This window comes from Schistocerca piceifrons, chromosome 7 (assembly GCF_021461385.2).
Source record: "Schistocerca piceifrons isolate TAMUIC-IGC-003096 chromosome 7, iqSchPice1.1, whole genome shotgun sequence".
Lineage (NCBI taxonomy): Eukaryota > Metazoa > Arthropoda > Insecta > Orthoptera > Acrididae > Schistocerca > Schistocerca piceifrons.
This window is the reverse complement of record NC_060144.1, coordinates 212,454,435-212,482,196: the sequence shown is the minus strand read 5'-3', so window position 1 is coordinate 212,482,196 and position 27,762 is coordinate 212,454,435. Positions and strand designations below refer to the sequence as shown.

Here is a 27,762-nt window from a genome sequence, read left to right as displayed (position 1 = left end):
AATGCACAGACTAAGTTTTTCCAAGACTGCTCCGTTCCAATTGCTTTAAGAGAAAAACTAGCCATGAATTGAAAGAATTGCAAGATAATGGTGTAATTGTTCCTATTCAAGCTAGTCAATGGGCAAGGGCACTAGTTTTGTTGCCTAAGCCTTCTGGTCGCATTTGCATGTGTGTTGACTTCAAGTCTACACTCCACCTATAGACAGTAACTGACACTTATCCATTACCTCGCCCTGAGGAACTTGTGGAAAGGCTTGGCGTAGGACATTACTTTTCTAAGACAGATTTTCATGATGCCTACTTGCAAGTTCCATTGGATGAAGAATAACAGAAGGTTTTCGTTGTAAACACACACTTAGGACTGTTCAAGTATTTGCGTTTGCCCTCTGGCAGTGCTTCCGAACCCACCATTTATCAAGGTTTCTTGGAACAGCTGACTGCCAGTGTGCCATTTTGTTCAAACTACCTTGACGATATTGTCATCTCAGGTCATACACCAGAGGAACACTTTGCTAATTTGTGTACGCTTTTTCAAATGTTGTCAGAAGTGGGACTCAAGTGTCATCTCAAAAAGTGTGACTTTTTTCAAACTGAACTATAATATTTAGATCATGTGGTAAACAGTCAGGGTGTGCACCCACTTCAATCTCATCTGCTTGCAATCCGTGACCTGCCTGTTCCTCACAATGTGTCTGAACTGCAGTCAGTAATAGGCAACATGACATACTACATTCGGTTCATTATGAATGCCGCTCAGATTGCGACTCCATTGCATTGCTTGCATTGGAAAAAAGGTATCTCTGTGCGGACTAAAGACTGTCAAGACACCTTTCAGAAACTCAGAAATGCCTTGTTTAGTGACAGATGTTTAGTGCATTTTGACCCTGCCCAGCCAGTAGTTTTCCAAGTCGACACCTCTTCCTACAGAATCATTGCTATGCTTTTGCTCTGTGCACAAGACAGTGCACAAGACAGACCTATTGCTTTTGCCTCAAACTCAGCACAATTATTCTCAAACTTAAAAAGCAGCTCTCGCTATGTATGGTGTGACAAAATTCCATCACTATTTATATGGTCGCAAGTTCTATTTAGTGACCACTCACAAGCCTTTACAGCCCTTGTTTCATCTGTCAAAGCCAGTTCTTACACACACTGCCCAAAAATTGTAATGATGGGATTTGTTGCTTTCACAACATCAGTATGAAATTGTGTACAGACCTACAGCAAAGCAAAGCAATGCAGATGCCTTTTCTTGCCTTTGATTGGCCTGGACTCTGATTTTCATGCATCTGCTGCACCTTGCTGCCAAATCAGCATCCAGAACTCAGTGGTGCACTGATATTTTGGAAGTCAGCATAACCTTTCTCTTTAATAGGGTCTGGCTCTAGTTCAAACTGACCGTGGACAATCATGTGTACTTATTCCCAAGGTGTAACAAAAGGATGGGTTGCAACTGCTCCACCAAGGACATTGGGGAATTGTTCGCGCTAAACAGTTATCACAATGGCACTGTACTTGGCAGGGTGTGGATCCCCACACTGAACAGATGATGTCACAAAGTCGAACATGTGCAGAAAACCTATTCGCTCCACCATAGATATTTGCAGCTTGGCCTAATACTCAATCACCATGGCAACGAGTGCACGTACACTTTGCCGGACCATTTTGGAACACTCATTGGCTCACAGCGGTAGAATCTTTTAGCAAGTTTCCATTTTCTGTGTCTATGGCTTCTACCACATCATGTAGTACCATTCAAGTGCAGTCCGCATTTTGCATAGAATGTTTGCCAGAAGTACTTGTGTCGGACAATGGACCACAGTTCACTTCATGTGATCATGAACAAAATGTCATTTGTCATCTAACAAGTGCTCCGTTTCACCTGCAGTCCAAAAGCGAAGCAGAATGCTTGGTACACACTTTCAAGCAACAGACAGCCAAGCTTTGCACCACCCACACAAGGGAACAGGCGCTGCAACTCCTTCTCGTCTCCTATTGCTCCCACCCACGAGACGGACCATCACCAGCAGAACTTCTGCACAGCAACTGCCATCGGACACTGCTACACTTGCTACACCCACCGCATCATCCGGTGTCGCCAACGGTCCACAAGTATCGCTTTGCCCCACACAATCTCATTATTTTCAGGGTTTGTGGCAACCATGGACACTGGGAAAGAGGTGTGATCAAGGAATGCATTGACTCTTTTACGTACTTGATTGCAGGGGCCAATGGCTTGCAGCACCACCACCAGAACCAAATTCGGGCATGGCACTTGCCCCATCATTTTGCTGCTTTTCTTCGTCCAGTTTCACGGCCCCACAGGACCTTGCGGCCTTCACAGCCATCCGTAGGTGCCACCAGGACATCCCAGGAAGAGCAGATGAACGATGCGCCCTTGCTCCCGCCATCCCCACTCACTGACCCCTTGGATCTAGACCCGCCATCACCGTCACCATCTCCATCATCACTCCAGGAAACACCCTCAGGCCTGGATGTGTGCCCTGGCAGCAGTTTTCCAGATGAAGTTCCTGTTGCCTCGCAAGCCAGATGGCAGGGCAAGACTCCACAGAGGCAAGGAGAACACAAAAACTCGTGCATGAGCTAAGCATACGACACATATGAGCACCAGAACCGGTGAGGTACAGTGCATAATGAAGATGACACTGATATGTGGACTGGTAGGGGCTGACAGAACAGAGGAAGGGGAAACTGATGAGACCCACTGCCCCCACTGTCCTCTACCCAACAGTTTCCCCTCCCCCTGTCTTGTCACCACTACCCAGTCCACACCACCATGTCACCTTCATCACCCCCTACACACCATGGCTCTGGCATCCCCAACTCCTCTTCCTACCATTATGTTACCTAGCCAGCACGTAGAGTCACAGGTCACAGTTTTGTGTGTGTGGGGGTGGGGGGGGGGGGGGGGCGGCACACTGGCTCATTAACTCAGTGCCTCTGCTATTTAGTGACTGGTCACCTTTACTCCCACATTATTTACATTCTGCCAGAACTTCCTTTATCACATGTCTTCTTCTTCTGCTACTATAGCCATTTCTTTAATTTGGTACCCCTTTTCCCTCATGAATTCTATAGACTGCCCTTTCCGAGTATATAGGTTAATCTAATTTCACAAGTGTAGTGTTTTTACACAAAAGTTACACAGCACTGAGTAACTACACTGATAGTACTAAATACTCTCAAATGTGTGTCTCATTTATAAACAGTCAGCAATGGCAAGCTAAGTAACAGGAGAACAAGCTTACATGCATAATTTTAAAAATGCATGTAGTTAGATAAGCACAAAATCCAGACACTGACATCAGAGCACACAAAATCAATGATTACTTCATCACTAGATAATTGAAGAAAAAAAATACAATAAAAACTATAATTTTATCAACTGAGGACACAAACCGTACATTAATTAAATCCCTTGGAGTCCTCTGAAGCAATACCTCATCCACAAAGTTGGGTTGAACATTTCCATTTCAAAATAGAGGAATTTATGCACAAGATGATTACCGTTTAAATACTGAAAAGAATTATTGTAGTGGCCATGGACTGAACCCCAAACATTCTTATTATCCAACCAGTCAACTGGCATAATGAATCAATCATTAAAATGGAACAAAATACTGTAAATATCAGTGTATAACACAGAGTTCTAATAAGAGATGTGGAAAATGGCATGTAATGAGACAGTAAAATTAATATATTATAAATTTAACCAGAAGATGAATTTAACAAGTTGCAGTTATAACTGAGATTTCCAGTTGGTTAAAGATGGACATTACCTTGAGCTCACTGTCAGCACAAAATGCCATTACCAAATAAGAACACACAATTATAGTCAATGCAAATTAATATCTGACTCAGAATCCTAGCACCCCCTTAATTGCAGTCACGAACTTACCACACTTGATAATTTTTTGTATTTTCTTCAATCATCGCCTTAACGTATTCTAGTTCTTCTGTTAAACCTTTGCCTAGATGTTTCAACAGCTCTCTCCTGAAACACAAAATATTCCAATATTTATAAATCAAATAACTTGTTTCATAACAAAGCACTTAAGAAACCACAGCTATATTTCTGTAACCCATGAGATAACTACACTTCTAAGTCAGAAAACCATAAATTAAATTTATATTCATTGAATGCTGTAGTGATAAATCTTATTATAGTTAAAAACATGTTAGCATAAACCAAAAGCTTTTAGTACATTCGCAGTTAACACACTTTTCAAAATCGGAATGATGACACTCAAAAATTTTAGACCGAAACTCAAATGTCCTTGAATTATGAGAAACTGTTTCAGTAAAAAACATTACAGGAAAGTACTTTTGGATTATAGGAGATCACTCACCAAAAAGGCAGATGTGTTGAGCCATCAACAGGTGCCCATCAAGTGCCTATCGATAACTCAATGCTTCAGCATTTCAATGAGTGATCTCTAACCCAAAGGTGTTTCACTAACAAGCTAGAAAATTTCTGTGTGATGTTACTACCATAGTACAAAACATTTGGTAATCACCATCTGTATGATCTTAATGTAAAGATTCAAAAAATTATGAAGTGTAAACATGTACAAAGTCTGTTCAGTCATTAAAAAAATAAATAATTTAGAATAATAGTATGATCATACAACATATACCAGAGAGCCCAGTGACCACTGACATAGCGAATATGTACCACCATCAAATAAGCTCTCACTCTACTATGAGAGTGGTTTGGAAAGTTCTTGGAATCACCACAAGAGGTCAGTGTTAGCACACCAAGTTGCCATAAAGAAAGGCATGAAAGTAGAGGACATTCATGCGATTTCCATAATACACTGTGGGACTCTGCTCCTTCATATTCAACTGGTGCCAAGTGGACAAATTAATTTAAATTTGGTCGGGAGAGCTTAGATGATGACCCGCACAGTGGTCAGCCAAGATGTGTCACTACTCCAGAAATCAGTGCAAAAGTGCACAAAATGATTATGGAGGATCACCGATTAAAAGTGTGTGAAATTGCTCACGCTTGCCAGATGTCATCTGAAGGGTATATCACGTTTTAACTGAAGAATTAGAAATGAAAAAATTATCTGCAGGATGGGTTCCGCAACACTTGATACTTGATGTTGGATCAGAAACACACGAGAATGGACATATCACAACAATATTTGGCCCGTTTTAGGAGAAAGGACCAAAATTTTTTTGCGCCGGTTTGTGATCACAGATGAAACTTGGGTGCACTACTATACCCCACAGACAAAACAATGGTCAAAGCAATGGAAAAATGCCGATTCTCCGCCACAAAAGAATCCAAAGACAATTCGTTCGGCGGGAAAGGTCATGGCATCAGTGTTCTGGGATGCGAAGGGGATTTTGTTTGTAGATTATCTCCCCACTGGGCGAACAATTACTGGGGAATACTATGTTAACCCCTGGACAAACTGCAAAAAAAAAAAAAGATATACAAAAAAAAGGCCAGGTTTAGCAAGGAAGAAATTCATCTTCCATCAACACAATGTGCGCACGCACACATGTGCCATGGCCATAGCAAAATTACACAAACTAAGGTATGAATTGTTGCCACACCTGCCTTATTATAGCTTTGTCAGACTTCCATCTCTTCCCAAAACTGAAAACTTTTCCTTGGTGAACGAAGATTCACTTCAAACGAAGGATTGATAGCTGGAGTTGACAACTATTTTGCAGGCCTGGAGGAAACTCATTTGCAAAATGGGATCAGGGCACTGGATCATTATTGGACCAAGTGCATTAATCTACAAGGAGATTACAATGAAAAAAAAAGGTTTCAATGATGTAAGTATTTTTTTTCTATTCTGTTCCGAGAACTTTTCAAACCACCCTCTTATCTTGTAGGTATAGAGTGGATAGCTCCTTAAAAGCTAGGAGTAGGAGGGACTCCAAAGATAACTCCTGAGGTAAATTTGGCTCCTGACTTTGAATAAGCAACTGGTCTATGAAATAAAAGCTACAAACCCAAATCCAAGCCCTCCAGAATGGAAGCTGCCAACAGGCTACCAGTCATTCTACAGAATTAAAAGACACAAACACTGTGGGACTCTGCTCCTTCATATTCAACTGGAACACAGGATACTATCTCAAGTGTAATTATGGACAATGGTCTAGACTACAATTAGGAATGTTTTATGTAGTAGATATTACATATTTAGGCTATATTTGCGGGTCTTATTTTTCTTGTAATCGATTTTTGTGTTCCATTACACCATCTTCAGGCCCCTCTATACCAGGTGATCTAGATACTGGATAATCATTATTATATAAGTCAGAGGGTATAATTAAATTGACATCTGTGCTGAACCTATCACTGGTTAGCAATGACAATAGCAATGGTTAAACAAGCACTGCAAAATATTTAGCATAAACTCATTATATGTATCAGTATTTCTGTGTGAGATACAGTTTAATACTGTATTTTACAGATTATAAGATGCACTTTTTTCTTTGAAATTCAGGTGCATCTTATACTCAAAATTAATATCAAAATGTCCAATGTTTGACTTAAAACTCCCAACAATCTGAAAAATGGCCACATATTCAATGTCGTCAAAATCATACCTCTATTTGGCAACACTGGATTCGACTGGCAGCAGCAGGGCACCGATGCGATGAACATGAGTTGAAGGGATTCACAAGCTTGCTAATGCTGTCTCCCTCCCACCCCACCATCACAAACCCAGAACACTGTCTAGCCTATGATGCATCACTCCAGTTTACACCACAGAATGTGAATTGAAAATGATTTGTGTTATCGGTAAAAGTACAATATTTCTGTTAGTAGCTAGTTTCGTAATGGAAAAAATTAAAAGGTATTCATACAATGCAGGCTATAAATTGAAAGTAATTGCATATGCAAAAGAACATAGAAACAGAGCAGCTGAGCAGCATTTTGGCCCTTCACCGACAGAAAAAAAACCGTTCGCGATTGGTGGGCTAGCAAAAGAAGAACTGAAAACAATGAGGAAGACTAAGTACAAAATGGCCAAAACTAGAAGATGGAAAATTGAAATGGATTCAAGACCATCAAAATGTCACTGGAATTAATGTAAAAATGATTCAAATACATGTTCATAAGCTAGCACTACAGTGGAACTTGACAGACTTTAATGGTGGAGTTGGTTGGTGCTATAGGTTTATGAAGCATCATGGATTTAGCAAGTGAACCAAAACCAAAATATCTCACAAAATGCCACAAGAGTATGAAGAATAAATATTACCTTTTCATCACTTTATTATTAAATATCGAAAGAAAACCAGTGTGGAAATAAGCCAAGTAGGGAATATGGACAAAACTCCTCTTACATTTGATATGCCAAGTAATAGAACTGTTGCCATGAAAGATGCTAAAACTGTAACAATAAAAACAGGTGGACATGAAAAACTGCACTACGCTGTTGTCCTTTCAGGTTGTGCTTATGGTACTAAATTTAATTCAATGATCATTTTCAAGTGCAAAACAATGTCAAAACCGTCTGAAATACTGCCAGGTGGTGATGTTCATGTACATGACAATGGCTGGGTTGACAAGGCTGGTATGAAATTATGGATTAACAGAGTGTGAGAGAGAAGGAAAGATGATTTATTGAAAAAGATTTCTTTTCTTGGGCTAGATTAGTTTATTAGTCATTTGAAAAATTCTGTGAAAGTGAAACTGAGACACAGAAATCCAGAGCTTGCTGTTATTTCATGAGGACTTACTCCACAATTGTACCCTCTTGATGTCTTGATAAATAAACCATTTAGAGTATATATGAGAGAGGGATGGAACAGATGGACGATGGATGAAACCCGACATGAATTCATGCCGAAGGGGGCTTTAAAACGACCAACAATCAAACAAGCGTGTCAGTGGATAAACCAAATCATCGTCTAAAGTGAAAGAAGGCATTATTGTTAAATTTTTCAAGAAGTCTGACAAAAGAAATGCTCTCAATGGCAGTGAAGACCATCTTATACATGAAGAGAACAATGATGACAACGAAGAGGAGCAAGAAGAAGAATAAGAAGAAGATGGAGAAGAAGAAAGTCCGAATGATGATTTCCAGGAATTTTAAAGGTCAGTTCAGTTTTTAAAAACTAAGAAATATTTTTAGTCTGGTAATCTAATAATGAAAATGGTGAGTGTTTTTTTTTTTTTTAAATTGCTCGGAAATTAAGGTGCATCTTACAGCCCATAGCATCTTATAATCTGTAAAGTACGGTAGTAGATTCACATGGGCAAGTACATTTCCCAAGATTAAGTGATTGTAATTTTTTTATTTACCTTTTGTTTGTTTAGTGTGGGGGCAGGGGGGGGGGGGGGGGGGTAATTTCCTACATGACCAAACTGCTGAGGTCATTGTGCATTATGAACAGATGCTCGATTGTGTTGAAAGATGCAATCGCCATCCCCGAATTGCTCTTCAACAGTGGGAAGCATGAAGGTGCTTAAAATATCAATGTAGGTCTGTGCTGTGATACTGCCACGCAAAACAACAAGGGGTGCAAGCCACCTCCGTGAAAAACATGACCACACCATAACACCACAGCCTCCGACTTTTACTGTTGGCACTACTCACTCTGGCAGATGGCGTTCACTGGGCATTCGCCATCCCACACCCTGCCTTCGGATCACCACATTGTATTCCATGATTTGTCACTCCACACAATGTTTTCCACTGTCCAATCGTCCAATGTTTACGCTCCTTACACAAAGCGAGATGTCGTTTGGAATTTACTGGCGTGATGTGTGGCTTATGAGTCGCTGCTCGACCATGAAATCCAGGTTTTCTCACCTCCCACCTAACTGTCATAGTACTTGCAGTTGATCCTGATGTAGTTTGGAATTCCTGTGTGATGGTCTGGATTGATGTCTGCCTATTACACTTTAAGACCCACTTCAACTGTTGGCTGTTTTTGTCAGTCAACAGATGAGGTCGGCCTGTACGCTTTTGTGCTGTAAGTGTCCCTTCAAATTTCCACTTCACTATCACATTGGAAACAGTGGACCTAGTGATGTTTAGGTGTGTGGAAATGTCACGTACAGACGTATGACACAAGTGACACCCATCACCTGGCCACATTCCAAGTCCAAGAGTTCTGTGGAGCACCCCATTCTGCTCTCTCATGATATCTAATGACTACTGAGGTTGCTGGTATGGAGTACCTGACAGTAGGTAGCAGCAAACTGCACCTAAAATGAAAAACATATGTTTCTGGGGGTGTCCGGATACTTTTGATCACACAGTGTACAATGCACTTAGATATTCATTCTTATTAACTCATGCATGATGTTTTAGTAGTAATCTCTGTCTTGCATTATTACCCTATCTTCTGCTTTTAAGCTCTCAGGTTTTCAAATCTCCCCTGGTGAGTCCACAACAATCAGTCTTTCCATCTCATCCCATCCAATAAGTCTCTCCTGACTCGAGGTCCTGGCTGACTTTTCCAAACTCTACCCCCTTTCCTAAACTTCACCAATTCTTTTCCTTCACCCCTCTTCCTCCCGCTTCAACCCTTCTGTGAGAAGAAGGAGCCACTGGCTCCAAAAGCTTGCATACATAATACATTTTATACATGTGTTCTCTGCCAACACTTTCTCCGTAGATATTTTATCAATCCAATTGTATTATAGAATACTTTGTGATTTATACGTTTTTTAATATTAGTATTTGCCAAAGTATCATACTGAATTCAAAATAAAACCTCTGGAATAACAAAGAAGTAAGAAGGAAACTCATCACAGTAATAATCATCAACAAAGGAACAAACAAAATAATATTGAAGTAGTATTCAGATGAGGATACTGTAGTGGTAGAAATAACTGTGAAATACTTTCAACTCTAGAGAGTTGACATGCGTTCTGATATAGAAAGGGACCTACAATTTCCTTTAGGAAAAACTGATAAAATTTTATCTATTAAGAAAGGTGCTGCCACAGATATTCCGGCAAGGTCCAGCATACAGCATGACTCAGTAACCAATGACAGTGGTAAAGAAATGGAAGGATACTTGAGCATCAGAGATTTGTGTATTGTGGTTGCTTGGTTTAATGCTTAAAGAGACCAAACTACAAGATCATCAGTTGCTCCTACCTGGAACAGGCAAAGCAACAAAACTCTACACCAACGAAGGCTCTAGTGCACAAAACCCTAGCAAAGAAAACTCCAAGGTCTACCAAAGGTCAACAAAGCCTAGAGAAAGGGACAAGGAAGAAGAAAAAGGGAGAAAGGAAGGCGAAGTTCCCATCCAGAGAGCAGCCAGAAGGCCCCAAAGGCAGAACATGCGATGGAGGCATACCCCTCACCATGTACCAGAGGCACACCATCCACTAATACTCCGAAAAGACTGTCGATAGGATGGTACAAGACAAGCAAAGGAAAATAGAGAAAAAACACCATGTCAAACAGAACAAACGAGAAGGGGGAAGAAGAGCAAAAGAGTGGGTAGGGTAAGGGCTGGAGCAGACCACCAAGTCCAGAGCCTGTTAAGGGGCAGAGATGGCAACAACGTGTCCTGTGCACCCCTCAATTGGCTGAAAAGGCTGAGGAGCTCTCCCTTAGAGAAAATGGTAAACTTCATCCATGAATAAACTGTAAGACCAATTCAGCTGCTGACATATTGCCCACTAACACCAGGGGTAGCGAGTCTGAATGATTAAAGAGTCTGCTGCAGGGCGACTACATTAGTGAAGACCAGCAAAATGTGAACCACCATCGAATGGGCACCACAAAAACAGTGGAGTGGATTCTTGCTATGGAGGAGATGACCATGAGTCAGCCAAGTACGAGCGATGCTGAGATAGCAAAGGACAACGGAGTCCTTGCAAGGGGCATGCATGGATGACCTCCACAAATTCATGGTCTCCCTTGTTGTTGTTGTGGTCTTCAGTCCTGAGACTGGTTTGATGCAGCTCTCCACGCTACTCTATCCTGTGCAAGCTTCTTCATCTCCCAGTACTTACTGCAACCTAAATCCTTCTGAATCTGTTTAGTGTATTCATCTCTTGGTCTCCCTCTACGAGTTTTACTCTCCACACTGCCCTCCAATGCTAAATTTGTGAGCCCCTGATGCCTCAGAACATGCCCTACCAACCGGTCCCTTCTTCTTGTCAAGTTGTGCCACCAACTCCTCTTCTCCCCAATTCTATTCAATACCTCCTCATTACTTATGTGATCTACCCATCTAATCTTCAGCATTCTTCTGTAGCACCACATTTCGAAAGCTTCTATTCTCTTCTTGTCCAAACTATTTATCGTCCAAGTTTTACTTCCATACATGGCTACATTCCATACAAATACTTTCAGAAACGACTTCCTGACACTTAAATCTATACTCGATGTTAACAAATTTTTCTTCTTCAGAAACGCTTTCCTTGCCATTGCCAGTCTACATTTTATATCTTCTCTACTTCGACCATCATCAGTTATTTTGCTCCCCAAATAGCAAAACTCCTTTACTACTTTAAGTGTCTCATTTCCTAATCTAATTCCCTCAGCATCACCCGACTTAATTCAACTACATTCCATTATCCTCGTTTTGCTTTTGTTGATGTTCATCTTATATCCTCCTTTCAAGACACTGTCCATTCCGTTCAACTGCTCTTCCAAGTCCTTTGCTGTCTCTGACAGTATTACAATGTCATCGGTGAACCTCAAAGTTTTTATTTCTTCTCCATGGATTTTAATACCTACTCCAAATTTTTCTTTTGTTTCCTTTACTGCTTGCTCAATATACAGATTGAATAACATCGGGGAAAGGCTACAACCCTGTCTCACTCCCTTCCCAACCGCTGCTTCCCTTTCATGTCCCTCGACTCATAACTGCCATCTGGTTTCGGTACAAATTGTAAATAGCCTCTCATTCCCTGTATTTTACCCCTGACACCTTTAGAATTTGAAAGAGAGTATTCCAGTCAACATTTTCAAAAGCTTTTTCTAAGTCTACAAATGCTAGAAACGTAGGTGTACCTTTCCTTTATCTAGCTTCTAAGATAAGTCGTAGGGTCAGTATTGCCTCACGTGTTCCAATATTTCTACAGAATCCAAACTGATCTTCCCCGAGGTCGGCTTCTACCAGTTTTTCCATTCAGCTGTAAAGAATTCGCGTTAGTATTTTAAAGCTGTGACTTATTAAACAGATTGTTCGGTAATTTTCACATCTGTCAGCACCTGCTTTCTTTGGGATTGAAATTATTATATTCTTCTTGAAGTCTGAGGGTATTTTGCCTGTCTCATACATCTTGCTCACCAGATGGTAGAGTTTTGTCAGGACTGGCTCTCCCAAGGCCGTCAGTAGTTCTAATGGAATGTTGTCTACTCCCGGGGCCTTGTTTCGACTCAGGTCTTTCAGTGCTCTGTCAAACTCTTCATGCAGTATCATATCTCCCATTTCATCTTCTTCTACCTCCTCTTCCATTTCCATTATATTGTCCTCAATAACATCACCCTTGTATAGACCCTCTATATACTCCTTCCACCTTTCTGCTTTCCCTTCTTTGCTTAGAACTGGGTTTCCACCTGAGCTCTGGATATTCATACAAATGGTTCTCTTTTCTCCAAAGGTCTCTTTAATTTTCCTGTAGGCAGTATCTATGTTACCCCTACTGAGATAAGCCTCTACATCCTTACATTTGGCTTCTAACCATCCCTGCTTAGCCATTTTGCACTCCCTGTCGATCTCATTTTTGAGACGTTTGTATTCCTTTTTGCCTGCTTCACCTACTGCATTTTTGTATTTTCTCCTTTCAATAATTAAATTCAGTATCTCTTCTGTTACCCAAGAATTTCTACTATCCCTCGTCTTTTTACCTACTTGATCCTCTGCTGCCTTCACTATTTCATTCGTCAAAGCTACCCATTCTTCTTCTACTGTATTTCTTTCCCCCATTCCTGTCAATTGTTCCCTTATGCTTTCCCTGAAACTCTCTACAACCTCTGGTTCTTTCAGTATCCCATATCCTTAAATTTCCACCTTTTTGCAGTTTCCTCAGTTTTAATCTACAGTTCATAACCAATAGATTGTGGTCGGAGTCCACATCTGCCCCTGGAAATGTCTTACAATTTAATACCTGGTTCCTAAATCTCTGTCTTACCATTATATAATCTATCTGATATCTTCTAGTATTTCCAGGATTCTTCCATGTATACAACCTTCTTTTATGTTTCTTGAACCAAGTGTTAGCTATGATTAAGTTATGCTCTGTGCAAAATTCTACCAAACGGCTTCCTCTTTCATTTCTTTCCCCCAAGCCATATTCACCTACTATGTTTCCTTCTCTCCCTTTTCCTACTCTCGAATTCCAGTCACACATGACTATTAAATTTTCGTCTCCCTTCACTACCTGAATAATTTCTTTTATCTCATCATACATTTCATCAATTTCTTCATCGTCTGCAGAACTAGTTGGCATATAAACTTGTACTACTGTAGTAGGTGTGGGCTTTGTGCCTATCTTGGCCACAATAATGCATTCACTATGCTGTTTGTAGTAACTTACCTGCAGCCCTATCTTTTTAATCATTATTAAACCTACTCCTGCATTACCCCTATTTGATTTTGTATTTATAACCCTGTATTCACCTGACCAAAAGTCTTGTTCCTCCCACCACCGAACTTCACTAATTCCCACTATATCTAACTTTAACCTACTCATTTCCCTTTTTATACACTCCTGGAAATTGAAATAAGAACACCGTGAATTCATTGTCCCAGGAAGGGGAAACTTTATTGACACATTCCTGGGGTCAGATACATCACATGATCACACTGACAGAACCACAGGCACATAGACACAGGCAACAGAGCATGCACGATGTCGGCACTAGTACAGTGTATATCCACCTATCGCAGCAATGCAGGCTGCTATTCTCCCATGGAGACGATCGTAGAGATGCTGGATGTAGTCCTGTGGAACGGCTTGCCATGCCATTTCCACCTGGCGCCACAGTTGGACCAGCGTTCGTGCTGGACGTGCAGACCGCGTGAGACGACGCTTCATCCAGTCCCAAACATGCTCAATGGGGGACAGATCCGGAGATCTTGCTGGCCAGGGTAGTTGACTTACACCTTCTAGAGCACATTGGGTGGCACGGGATACATGCGGACGTGCATTGTCCTGTTGGAACAGCAAGTTCCCTTGCCGGTCTAGGAATGGTAGAACGATGGGTTCGATGACGGTTTGGATGTACCGTGCACTATTCAGTGTCCCCTCACCAGTGGTGTACGGCCAGTGTAGGAGATCGCTCCCCACACCATGATGCCGGGTGTTGGCCCTGTGTGCCTCGGTCGTATGCAGTCCTGATTGTGGCGCTCACCTGCACGGCGCCAAACACGCATACGACCATCATTGGCACCAAGGCAGAAGCGACTCTCATCGCTGAAGACGACACGTCTCCATTCGTCCCTCCATTCACGCCTGTCGCGACACCACTGGAGGCGGGCTGCACGATGTTGGGGCGTGAGCGGAAGACGGCCTAACGGTGTGCGGGACCGTAGCCCAGCTTCATGGAGACGGTTGCGAATGGTCCTCGCCGATACCCCAGGAGCAACAGTGTCCCTAATTTGCTGGGAAGTGGCGGTGCGGTCCCCTACGGCACTGCATAGGATCCTACGGTCTTGGCGTGCATCCGTGCGTTGCTGCGGTCTGGTCCCAGGTCGACGGGCATGTGCACCTTCCGCCGACCACTGGCGACAACATCGATGTACTGTGGAGACCTCACGCCCCACGTGTTGAGCAATTCGGCGGTACGTCCACCCGGCCTCCCGCATGCCCACTATACGCCCTCGCTCAAAGTCCGTCAACTGCACATACGGTTCACGTCCACGCTGTCGCGGCATGCTACCAGTGTTAAAGACTGCGATGGAGCTCCGTATGCCACGGCAAACTGGCCGACACTGACGGCGGCGGTGCACAAATGCTGCGCAGCTAGCGCCATTCGACGGCCAACACCGCGGTTCCTGGTGTGTCCGCTGTGCCGTGCATGTGATCATTGCTTGTACAGCCCTCTCGCAGTGTCCGGAGCAAGTATGGTGGGTCTGACACACCGGTGTCAATGTGTTCTTTTTTCCATTTCCAGGAGTGTATTTTCTAACCTACCTGCTCGATTAAGGGATCTGACATTCCACACTCCGATCTGCAGAACGCCAGTTTTCTTTCTCCTGATAACGACGTCCTCTTGAGTAGTCCCTGCCCGGAGATCCGAATGGGGGACTATTTTACCTCCGGAATATTTTACCCAAGAGGACGCCATCATCATTTAACCATACAGTAAAGCTGCATGCCCTCGGGAAAAATTACGGCTGTAGTTTCCCCTTGCTTTCAGCCGTTCACAGTACCAGCACAGCAAGGCCATTTTGGTTAGAGTTACAAGGCCAGATCAGTCAATCATCCAGACTGTTGCCCCTGCAACTACTGAAAAGGCTGCTGCCCCTCTTCAGGAACCACATGTTTGTCTGGCCTCTCAACAGATACTCCTCCGTTGTGGTTGTGCCTACGGTACGGCCATCTGTATTGCTGATGCACGCAAGCCTCCCCACCAACAGCAAGGTCCATGGTTCATTGGGGGGGGGGGGGGGGGTTTATGGTCTCCCTTACCACCTATCATTTGTTCAGAAGTCAGAGTATGCCACTCCAAGTTCTTAGAACTCGACAGTACGATAGCAATCAAGGTCCAAATCCAGACTATCAATCTTAACAGAACCGGTTCCTGTCAGATCACCAAAGTTAAGCACTGTCGGGCTGGGCTAGAACTTGGATGGGTGACCATCTGGACTGCCAAGTGCTGTTGGCAAGCGAGGTGAACTCAGCCCTTGTGAGGCAAACTGAGGAGCTACTTGAGTGAGAAGTAGTGACTCCAGTATCGTAAACTGACAAACGGCCGGGAGAGGGTTGTGCTTACCACATGCCCCTCCATATCTGCATCCAGCGACGCCTGTGGTCTGAGGATGACACGGCAGCCGGTCGGTACCATTGGGCCTTCCAAGACCTGTTCGGATGGAGTTTTTATGGAGATCTTAACAGGAAGATTCCTGTAGCTAATTTGGCCAGCCTGTCAGCAAGTTCATCCCCTGGGATCCCAATGGGTCATTCCCTGTCAAGTCATCCAGGCCATGACACCCATTATCTAGTTGTGAACTGAGATTTTGTGTACTGCTTTTGTATCTAATATCATGAACTTTGCCAATTTTTATTACTGTATATACATTCTGTTGGTAGCAATTGCTGAAAGTTTGATGCACTGTATTACTTCAAAGCCAACTAAAAATTTGAATATTGGCTGCAGTTTTCAAACAAAAACAGGTATGTTGACAGTTTCTTCCCTGAATATCCTTTCGGACATGTAGTTTCTGAAAACATGTTAGAAATGTCCAATTAAATTTTTGCAAATTAATTTTATTGTTAAATTAGAAAACATGTTTTGGGCAATTGCCCCCCCCCCCCCCCCCCCCCCACTCTCTGGAAAACGCTGAAAAAATTAGAAAGTGATCAACAAATAATAAAGTTTGATCACACAAATGAAACAAAATTACGCATTATAAAATATAGGGCAACTTGTACATTACATGACATATGAATACTTTCTTACCTCTGCCATAACCAAATTAACTCAATGTAAAAATACATAGCATTTTGTTTATAATATTTAAGTATTTTGTAACAAGCCAATATTGTCAACACTGCACAAAATGCTGGTGCTGTAATCTGCATTCAAGTTGATTTGGAACTACACATGTGACGAGACACTTTGATGCTTAGATAATATTTTTTTGGATGAGAACCTCTTTTCTTCCACCAACTTTGAGGACTCTTTGCTCAGAGAATAAGTACGGCCTGTTGCTGTGGTGATACCAACTTCACACAGAATGTGAGAGACAGAAACATCACAAATACCATTAACAGGCCAATAGACAGACAGGGATGGTCCATGAGGATGCATGAACCTTACTGTAACATCTCCTTCTTCACAATTCACCTTCTCAACAATTCCCAAATACAAAGATGAGTCATATGCACATGCAACATAGCAGCTGGGCTGCACAGTGCATTCTGGCATTAGTGACGGAAGTGCATCTGAGAAATCATGCAAGATACTAAAGTCAGTATCAGAGCTCAGCCTTTTTGCTCCAATCTTGGTTGGTGATATTCGTACAATGTGATGCATCGATCATGTTCCAGGAATTGGTTTTGCATGTGTGAAGTGCTGAGAAAGATAATGACTGACTTGTACTTTTTGAAACAAAGAGAACTGAAATGCCTTGCAGGTTCTCATGACAGAATTCAAATACCTGTGACACTGTTTGATCTTTATAAACTCTTTGCAAACTTGTTTTTGTAACCAAGTCTTTTTAACAGTGTCACCAATACCATCACAGGGAGATTTGCCATGGCTGGTAGCAAAACAGGACCAGCTGCACTTTATGTTGAAGTTGTGTTCATGGTAGCAGATATTTCTGAAATTCTTACAATTTTTATATTGTGCAGCACAACCATCAGTGAAATATTCAACATACACAAGACGAATTTCTGGAAATTCACACTTAAAAAAATTCAGTACAGTCTTCTTAGTCTGGTACACGAAGGCAACATCATGTTATAGATCATCAGAAACAAAACAAATACTTTTTGCATACAATTGTTTGTCCTTTTTGTAATACATATGGACAATGTGAAGAATGCAGCTGCCATTGTTCCAATGGTATCCCTGTACTTCACCTTGAACAATAAAATTGAGATTTTCACTGAAAGCCATTAAAATTAACACTGATTCTATGCCAAGTGTTTCCTTCTTCATTTTCAGATAATCAGATTGTGATTGAGAAATAAAAGAGTGTGTAGTATATTTTCCAATTTTTTAATTAGTGCATCACAGAATTCGGATAGAGAAGTGATCTGAACACTTAAAGTCATTCTATCAGCTGATGCCCATTGACTGTATTGAACCATCTGATCGGGATCATGGTCTTCTATTTCATTTTCCAAGTAGGTTTGAAGCAATGAACTGGTGGGGCATTTTTCACACAAACGAAGCATACAAGCTCGGTTATTTATATCACATGTCATTATTTAAATTATTCTTGGTATGTTTCTTTAACAGAAATGGAGTTTTAGAAGCAATTTAACATTTTGGTGGTAAATGCACACACATACGGTATGTGTTTCTGATGATCCTGCAAGTATACACTGTTTTGGTCCAAGAGAGGCAAATTTTGAGAATCCTACTTTGTCTTCAGGATACTTTTTTAATAGAGAGAATACTGTTTGGTTAAATTAGTTAAAACAAGACGCTTTTGTTCATAGGTATTTTTGCTGGTGCTCACTTTGTCTTTTTTCCCAGGCATTATTCTTGTGTTTTCGTCATCCAAACAAAAACTCTCTACTTTTTGCACTGCATTATGTGGCAATGTCTTTCCTCTCTTTTGCTCAGCCATCAGTAAAATACCCTTCTCCATTAGAAGAGCCTCTGCTTGTCGTACCAAATATTCAGAAACCTGGAATTTGGAACTAACTTTCTGTCAAGACCAAGGTGGCGGAAGAAGAGTAAGTAACTGAATTTTTTCATGATTATTTGTATATTCAATATTCTATTTGATTTTGTCCATGAGTTCATCATGATGTTTTGCCTTTTATTCCAGTTCTGTTAAATGACTGTCAGGGATAGTGCTTGCATCAGCAGCCAGATCAGCTTGATATGTATGTGAAATTATAGTTTTCAGTGCCCCAGCTGCTGATTCCAATTTTCATTTGGCCGCTGCATACCGACTATGCCAAGCAACTGAATGCAGCTTTGCAGGAGATATTCATAAGCTAGTTAAGCTAGTACTTAGCACAGATTTTTCAGGAGTCTGCACCTTCACATTACTGCCATTTATATAGTCTGGTGATGAGTCGCCACTTGCTTGTTTTTCATCAATAAGTTTGATACAGGTTGGGCACATTTTCTCCCCAGGAATAACACTAAAGCCTCTCATTTTGAAGGTCTTTGCCTTTTCTAAGCTAATTTCATGCAATCCATATGAAACAGATCGTTATGGCAATTGAAGGGATCACAGCAAATTTTCTTATGTAGAGAGAATCTGTGCAGGTACCTATCTTTGTGTTTAATTCACACATATGAAACACAGTAGGAATGACTGTTGCTCTGCCATAATAAAAGTTCTTGTTCTTCCCTGGTCAGTTCATTCACACAAGTCAGGGCATTATCACATATATCTTGCAGATGCTGACCAAGAATACACTGCCTACTTGTACTTTCCGTACTGCTTCAGTCATAAAACCAACATTTGTTGCAAATAATTCAAAAGATGATTGGTGTAAACTAAAAAGTATTTAAATAATAAAAAAATCATTCTATCCCATTGTTTCATTACAAAACTATTTCACATTATTATTGTAACATTGCGGGACTTACTTTTGTTTTGGAATGAATAGTTAAAAGAATTTTTAACCAATAATTGACTCTGGGTACAACTCAGTACAAGAGCTCAGAACTACATGCTCTGTGAACACATGACTCAAAACAAAGGAACTGGATGATGCAATAATGTAGCGGCAATAAAACAGTGTTTTCAAATATGATTTGTTTCTAGGGAAATCCAGTGTAGCCAACTTCAACAATTTAGTGATGACATGGTAGTCATGAATTAGCAACTTCAATATTTCATTTTACAATAACATTGTTTTTCACACTTCACATTATTTCTATAAACTGATTCTTTTTGTGTGACGAAATGGAATATTTATAATAATATTGAAAATTTTTCAAAGGTATCTATGAGGGGACAATACCTTTAAAAAATTTTAATGTCCATGCATGGATTTTGTTTAAAAGAAATTATTTACAATTTTTTCTGAGATGTAGATGATGGATATTCACCACAAGAAGCATTCCTATAAAAATATAAACCTTCCTCTTTAACTAAAAAATTTCAAGCTTCCACTGCAAAAACTATAGGAATTTTTAAATTATAATGGAGCTCGTCTATAAGAGCCTGAATTCCTGAATCTATACAACTTCTTTTTATCATAAGTGATAAAGTAATTGATCTGCAACATCTACAATTGGAAATGTCAATATATCTAGGTAAATTTCCACTATCCAAAATTACAAGGATTTGCATGATGATGGGTGTCATTTCCTAAAATTTCTGGCTGATTTGACATGGAATGACCTCAATGTGACCCAGGATCTAGACAAAGGCCACCATGTGTCCACTTTGTTCGAGGGCAAAAAGGGAATCTTGGATAGTCAGGATGAAGGGATGGCAAGGGTAACACTGGTCAAGAACTTGTAAACTGCTCAAAGACTGACTACATATGAGGTAGGACTCACTGGTGCAGGAACAGATATGCTCAAGAGTACAAGAGATGGCTACTAACTCCACAATGAAAATGCTGCAGCCATCCGGCAAGGTGCAGAGTTCATTACATCCCACACCAATGTAAGCAAAACCAGCACGACCAGCAACCATTGAGCTATTAGTATCGACTATTTCTAAATCCCGAAATGTGTTGAAAATGAAGAAGAATTGGCAGTGGGGGTGGGGGGGGGGGGGGGGGGGAGGGGGGTCTCAGGATGAGCCGAGTCTTTCAGACCTAGTGATAGGTCAAGACAGAGCTGTGGGCAACGGATGCACCACAGAGGAGCATGTGAGTGGGTCCGGAGAAGAGGTGGTAGAAGCGAAAGCTGGAGTCCAGGAAAATGGGACTGAATGTGTATAGCAATAGTAAACTCAGACCTGGGCTGCCGTTGGAGGAGATGGATCTCCATATCTGTAAAGAGCAAACAGTAGTTCAGGAGTTCCAGGGAGCAGCAGATGCATAAAATATTAGCAATCAACTATTACTGGCGCAGAACCTGCAATGGTGGAACCCGTGCCTCTGCTAGGAGGCTGATCATGGGGCTAGTGCAAAAGACATCAGTTGCTGGTCATACCCCTCAATTGTGTATCAGGTCCAGCATCTGCAACACTGAGGGTGGTGCTGAGCTGTATGCCAGACTCCTGTAATCTAGACAGGATTGGACCAATGCTGTGTACAGCCTTATCAGTGTAGAGAGGCCCACACCCCAGTTGGTGTTGCTGAGGCATTGAAGAGCACCAAGTTGCGAAGAACATGTCCACTTTAGTTGTGTAGATGCAGAAGACTTCTCAACTTGGAATCAAAGACCAGTCCCAAAAAATGGTGGTTGTCCACCACATTGGGGGACTGGCCACCAAGGTACAGATCTGGATGGGGATGGACTGTATGATGATAATAGAAACCCCATAATGTAGGTCTTATCAGTTGAAAAATGGAAGCCATGAGTGAGAGCCCAAGACTGCACTTAGTGTATTGCCCCTGCAGTCTGCCTTCAGCAATGCTCAACACATACAAGCAAAAATAAATGCAAATGTCATCAGCTTACAAACAGGAGGACATAGAAGGCTCTGCAGCTGCCGCCTGACCATTAACAGACAATAAAAAAGAGAGGGCTACTCAAAACAGAACCCTTCAGAACCCTATTCTTCTGCAGATTGGAGGCGCCAACCTGAAATGTACAGCACAAAAGAAAGGTCCAGATAATAATCAGGAGTGACCCAGGGAAGCTTCACTCATTTAAGGTGGCAAGGATGTGTTGGCGATATGCAGTATCATAAGATTTATGCAGATTGAAGAAAACTGCAACAAGGCATTGACTCTGGGTAAAAGCCATCTGAATAGCATACTCCAGATGGAGTAAACTACCTCCAGTAGAGCAGCCTCGGTAAAAACCATCCTGGGTCAAAGCCAAAACGTCCTGGGACTCAAGGATGCAATACTGCCTTCGACTCACCAATCATTCAAGTAACTTGCTGAGGACATTGGTAAAACTAATCATGTGATAGCTGTCCATCCAAAGGGGTAACTTACTCAATTTCAGAACTTCCTTACCACTGGGAAGGGCATTCCCCCTTGTTCCAGAGACGGTTAAAGTACAAGTATATGACATTGGCTGGCCACTGATAACTGTTGAAGCATTCAGTTGTGCACCCAGTCTGGCCCAGGAGCAGTGTCAGTACAGAGAGAATGATGCTGATGAATTCCTACTTGCTAAATGGGGTGTTACAAGGCTCCAGGTGGAGGGAAACTAAAGATAAATTCCAGACAGTGTTTGAAAAGACAGAATGCGAGTGGTTAGTGGATCGACACTGAGACCCAGGCAAAATGCTGAGCAGAATGCTCAGCAACAATGTCTGAGTTGGTGAGGATAACACTATTCAGGGAAATTCCTGGTATACCTGTAGGAAGGAGGCGGCTAAAAATGCATGTGATCTTTGCGCCCATACCTATGAAGAGGGAGCATGCAGCTGTGTGGCAGTGACATATTATTCCTGACAAATCCATTTTTGCCTTTAAAGAAGATAATGAGCCTAGGCACAAAGCAATTTAAATGTCAGAGGGTGGTTTGAGAATGGATGTCACTTATAGCATTGGAGAGCACAATGGCAGTCTTTAATAGCTGCAGCAATTTCAGGGGCCACCAAGGGACAGTCTTCTGTGAGGGAGAACCCAAGCAAGAAGAAATCACCAACATAGCTGCTGAAAGGATGGTGTCGGTCAAATTCCTTATAGACTCATCAATGTCATCGTGTAGTGGAGCAGTTGGGATAGCAGCCAAGAAACAGGTATCCCAACTCGCATTAGTTAAGGCACACATCCGTGCGAGTGATGCTGAAGTAAAGATAAGACGATCAGAAAATGATCACTGTCACACAAATCATTATCAATTCTCAGTGTGATGAAGGGGAGGAATCCACAGCTACAGATGGAATGATCAATGGCCCAGAGAGTGTCATGTGCAACACTCAAGTCTGTGTGGGCTCCCGTGTTGAGGAGGCAGAGATCAAGCAGGTTTTTAACAACCCTGCCCCAGTCAGTGGTCACAGTAGCATCCCACAGTGTTATCAGCATTAAATCCCCAAGGAGAAGGTAGGAGGGAGAGAGCTGTCAAAAGAGGACACAAAGAGCAGGAAGTGTAGGAGGCTAGTCTGGAGGGAAATATAGATCGCATATCATTACCACATAGTCTAAATGGATATGAATGGACCTGCTTACTGTGCAGTATGAAGAGGAACCCAGGAACTAATGACGTCCAAGTGGACCAGATACAGACACCACCAGAGGCTTTCAAAGGGCTGACCTGGTTCTGACAGAGGCTTGGAAACCATGAAGAGTCGGCAAATGAGTATCCACAAAACAAGATTCCTTCAATGCAACACAAGCTACAGAGTGAAGAGAAAGAAGAGACTGCAATTCTGGACAGTGACGATAATAACCTTTACAGTTCCATTTGAGAAGAGTAGCACAAGAGGCTGGATGGGCATCAAATGAGCCAGAATTGGTCATTGTGACAAGTCGTGTCCATCATCAGTAATGACAGAGTAACAGCCATGATATAGGATCAGACCTGATTGAGAGGGAGGGGGCGACGCCCTCTGGGATGTCACGGGTGGGGGGCACCTCATCCTGAGAATGACATTTCTTCTTCTTCTTCTTCTTCCCCTTCAGAGCACAAAAGAAGATGTGATTAGGAAGAGAACAAATTGCAATAATATCAGGATTTGAAAGAGAACAAGCAGCCTTGAGGCCCATAGGGCGTGGGAGTTGAACATGCTTCCTGTCCTGGAGACATCAGGGAGAGAGTTCCTAGGAAGCCGATTGCCTGACAGAAGAGGTTTTATTCAGCAAGGAATTAGGTCATATATTACTAAGTGAGTCAACTTCACCAAACTTATCTTTGATGTTTTCTACAAAAATAGAATGGTTTGGTAGTGGCAAAAGTCTCCCCATCTGTCATGGAACAAACCGAGTAATGCGTGTAACAAAGCAGGTGGATTCTCCCCCCCCCCCCCCCCCCCCCCCCCCCCCCTGTTGTTTAGAAGCCATTAGTGTAATTAGTTTATCTAAAAACTGTGGTAATTGCAAGATACCAGTAATATAAAACTTTGTTATTGTTCCTATGTAAACATATACCCAACTACTAACTTCCATATAAAGCAGATCAAACTATTTACAGGTAATTATAGCATTTATACAGCTAATGTTGGAAAAATGGTAGTAAGTCTTGTTCTCATTTAGTTTCAGAGTAATTGGCATTTTTAGTCAAAACATTGTTACTGAAATAGGATGCCATATTTTGGCAAACTAAACAGCATAAATAAATAGCAATTATTGCTGTATCTAAAAGTTCACATTTAGAAGAATCTTTCCCCACTATTAAGTTAATCTGGAATGTAAATCTTCAACTGTAATTTGTAAAACAAAAGCAAACAATGATACGTGAATGTATTGCTAATTATTATAATGTTATAAAAGAGAGGCTGCTGGAAGCCATCCGAGTCATTTTGTGTCTAAAAATGTGCCGCAGAAAAGTTAGCACAAATACAACTCATACAAGGTGTAGAGTTTCATCTAAACGCCATGTTCCACAGTTTACACAGTGAATGTTTTTCAATGATTGACAGTGAACTCTTAACTGGTTTCCTGAACTGTATTAATCTGAAGTAATGCTTACTGTGACAACAGGATCTATCTAAACTGTTGTCATTTGCAAATTATACTTACAGTGCACATCGTTTTTGTTACAATATGATTACCTTCTTGGAAGGCCAGTGTAACAAGTAACTGTGTTACTGATTTACTTGCCACACGAAAACTTGGGTCACTTCAGTGTTAGGTTGCTGCACTCAAACAACAATATATGACATCTATGAAGTGTAGTATGTGGCTAGCTGTTTACTGGTGCATAAATTATAGTGAATGAGACTTGATCTGACCATCAACTGTAGATTATTCAACAACAATGTACAATTAAAGTATTTGGACTGAAAACCTTATCTGGACAGCATCATTTAAAATAGCCTACTGTAGACAATCACTTTTTTCAGCCAGATGCAATGGAGGTGCAGCTACCAAGGGCATATTTACACAGGTAAATATGGCAACACTTTACGGGGCCTGGCCCTCCTTCCAGGGGGTGACTGGGAGGGGAAAGGGTGAGGAAGCAAAAATAGGAGCAGAGAGAGAACCATTCCTGCCTGAAGAGATGGCCACAGAAGTACAGTGCTTAGCACTCTTCATGTGCAGAGCACCCACTCTGGTACCACCCACTATAATCAGGGGCTCACCCCATCACCCCATGAGTGCCACCCAGCTGCAGCAAGGGCCACCAGGCACAGCAATCAATGGCGAGATTCTGATGCCCCAAAACAATGAGAAACCACTCGTAGGCAAAAACGAGACAGTGACAGTTCAGGTAGCAGAAGTGTGATCCCTGTGTTGTCAGGGGGCTCAGCCAAACGGGTACATAAAAGCCCCACTGCGAGGACTGGCTACAAATGCTAGTGACATACCAAGAGGGTGGGGGGTGGGCAGGCTATGGTGGGGAAGGAAGAGGAGAGAAGAACCCACACTGAAGATGCCAGGGAGAGAGGAGCCTGTACAGGAGATGCTAGGGGGGGAGGAACCCGCACCGGAGATGCTAGGGAGAGAGGAACCCGCACCGGAGATGCTAGGGAGAGAGGAACCCACACTGGAGATGCTAGGGAGAGAGGAACCCACACCAGAGGTGCTAGGGAGAGAGAAGCCTGCACCAGAGATGCTAGGGAGAGAGCTCTTCCCCAACTGGCTCACTTAATGGAAACAATTTAGAAAGGGAGGTCAAACCCCAAGGAAAAAAAAAAAAAAAGGGAGAGTGGAAACATGAGACTGAACAGGAATAGCAGAACCGAGGGATTACCCAGGTTGTCATAAAGGGAAACACCGAGAAAGAAAGGAGGTGTGGCAGGTGAGGGAGGAGTTAGGATGGGAAGGATTGGATATGGGAAAGGGAATGCAGCCCGGCAGAGAGAAAGGCTGTAATAGCTCAGAGCCCCGTGCAAACCACATATATAGCCACAAAAGAGCTGTGGGCTCCCTGGGGGGGGGGGGGGGGGGGGGGTTTAGACATTATGAATGAAGCCGGTGATAAAACACTTTTGAAATTAGCAGAGGCAAGAGTAATACTGACCTCATGATAGGGAAAATTCACACGCTATCTGTAATACATTAATGGGAATTTAGCGAAGAAGAAAGCTGTTCAGATCGTAAAATTGTTTGCTCCATTATAAGAAAATACTTAGCTAACCTTATGACACCTTCATTTCAAACATATTCATCACCAAAGAACAGAAATTGGGTGAATTTTATGGGTATATATTTGACAAGCTTGCTTGCCAGAATTTTCACATGAGCAGCATAATGAAAAGGAAAATAGATGACAAGATGAGCCAACTAGTTGAAAGAGAAACAAAAGTGGAAAAATTGTAGCTGCATACAAAATAATTTCACGAACGGCCTGCAGTATGGCTTTTAAAACATTCTACTTGCAGAACAAATCATTTCCCTGGTGGACAGGTGGTTAACAAAAAGGAGAAAAAACACAATGAGGTGACTTTATCAATGGACAAAAAATGATGATGAGCTTAGCGCACACACAAATACACAATGGTTTGCTGAAAAGGAGTAAATCAAGTCTATACTAAATTGAAAATTATAGGAATGTTGTGACCTAATGCCCAAAACTAACTCTTGGAACCCCGTCTGTGGTCTATTAGCTGGAAAAATTGTATGTACAATTGTGATGAAGATCACTTTCAAGAAATTAGGGAATCTCTGTAACTATAACTTAGAAGACAAAATCAGTGATTATTCTGCAACAAGAAATGAAGAAAGAGCTGATAATGAACACCATAAACAATTACAATGGCAGACACAGAAAGCTATAGAAACACCTGATGACAGAAAACTTACAGAGAAAGAAAGTTTTGAAATAATAAAAGGAATGAATCCAAATTAGTCCTTGTCACAATGCGATCAACAGCAAAATGATCCTTCACATGTTTAGTCTTCTTCCAAAGTATAAACAACACTTGCTTAAAACGTTGCTGTTTTCCAAAGAAATGGAAGAAAATCAAAACAGTACCAGCAGTAAATCCTGGAAAGGAGAACAATACAGATATTACAAAATACCACCCAGTGAGCATTCCGTTTACAGAGGAAAAGGTACTGGTAAAAAACTGCTAGTAAACAAAATCATGCATGTTATTCTTCAAAGGCCTCGTCAAACAACAGCCAATATGTTGATGGTGTTAGGACAGCAACCAGCCACAAATTTACTTTCAGTTTCTTTATACAAAGGAAACCGATACCGGTTTCGAATCGTTGTGATTCATCCTCAGACGGTTTACATGCTTTCTTTATGACATTTGGTGTGGTTTTACAGATTAATTGTCGTGAAACATCGGTTTCTAGTGTTTGCTTTCATAACATTCGTCCAACAGATGTAAATGCATTCCCACTGCATTCTCGTTGTTGCACACGTAAATACACTTTAGATTTGTCGCTGAGATCATTTCAACCATTGCACCTGGGAACACAGTAGAACAATGGAAAGCATTCTCTTGCTGGGATCCATCTGTATAAACAACGATAAAACTTTGATACGTATTAAAAATGGGCAAAAACAAAGTTGCAAAAACAAAATCTGGAGTAGAAGTTTTCTTGTACTGTGTCAAGCTTAAAATCACTTTGGGCCTCTGAAGACGCCAAAGCAGCAATGCATTCCATTCCTGACAGTGTATTTTGACACCTAAAAGATCCAGGTCCTTGAGACAGTCTGTAGCACATATACCAAATGCCTTGGTTGCATGGGTCCAATTCCTGAACAGTCATTCAAAGGTGGGTT

At 41.8% G+C, this 27,762-nt stretch overlaps 1 protein-coding gene across 1 annotated transcript in view; it reads right to left on the bottom strand.

Annotated features, from left to right (window-relative positions):
- Positions 1-27,762, bottom strand: part of LOC124804937 (protein farnesyltransferase/geranylgeranyltransferase type-1 subunit alpha) — an 83,660-nt gene that overhangs the window by 30,020 nt on the left and 25,878 nt on the right. The window contains exon 3 of the mRNA XM_047265318.1: positions 3,921-4,016. Coding sequence (XP_047121274.1) covers positions 3,921-4,016 — 96 coding nt within the window. The remainder of the gene's footprint in view (positions 1-3,920; positions 4,017-27,762) is intronic.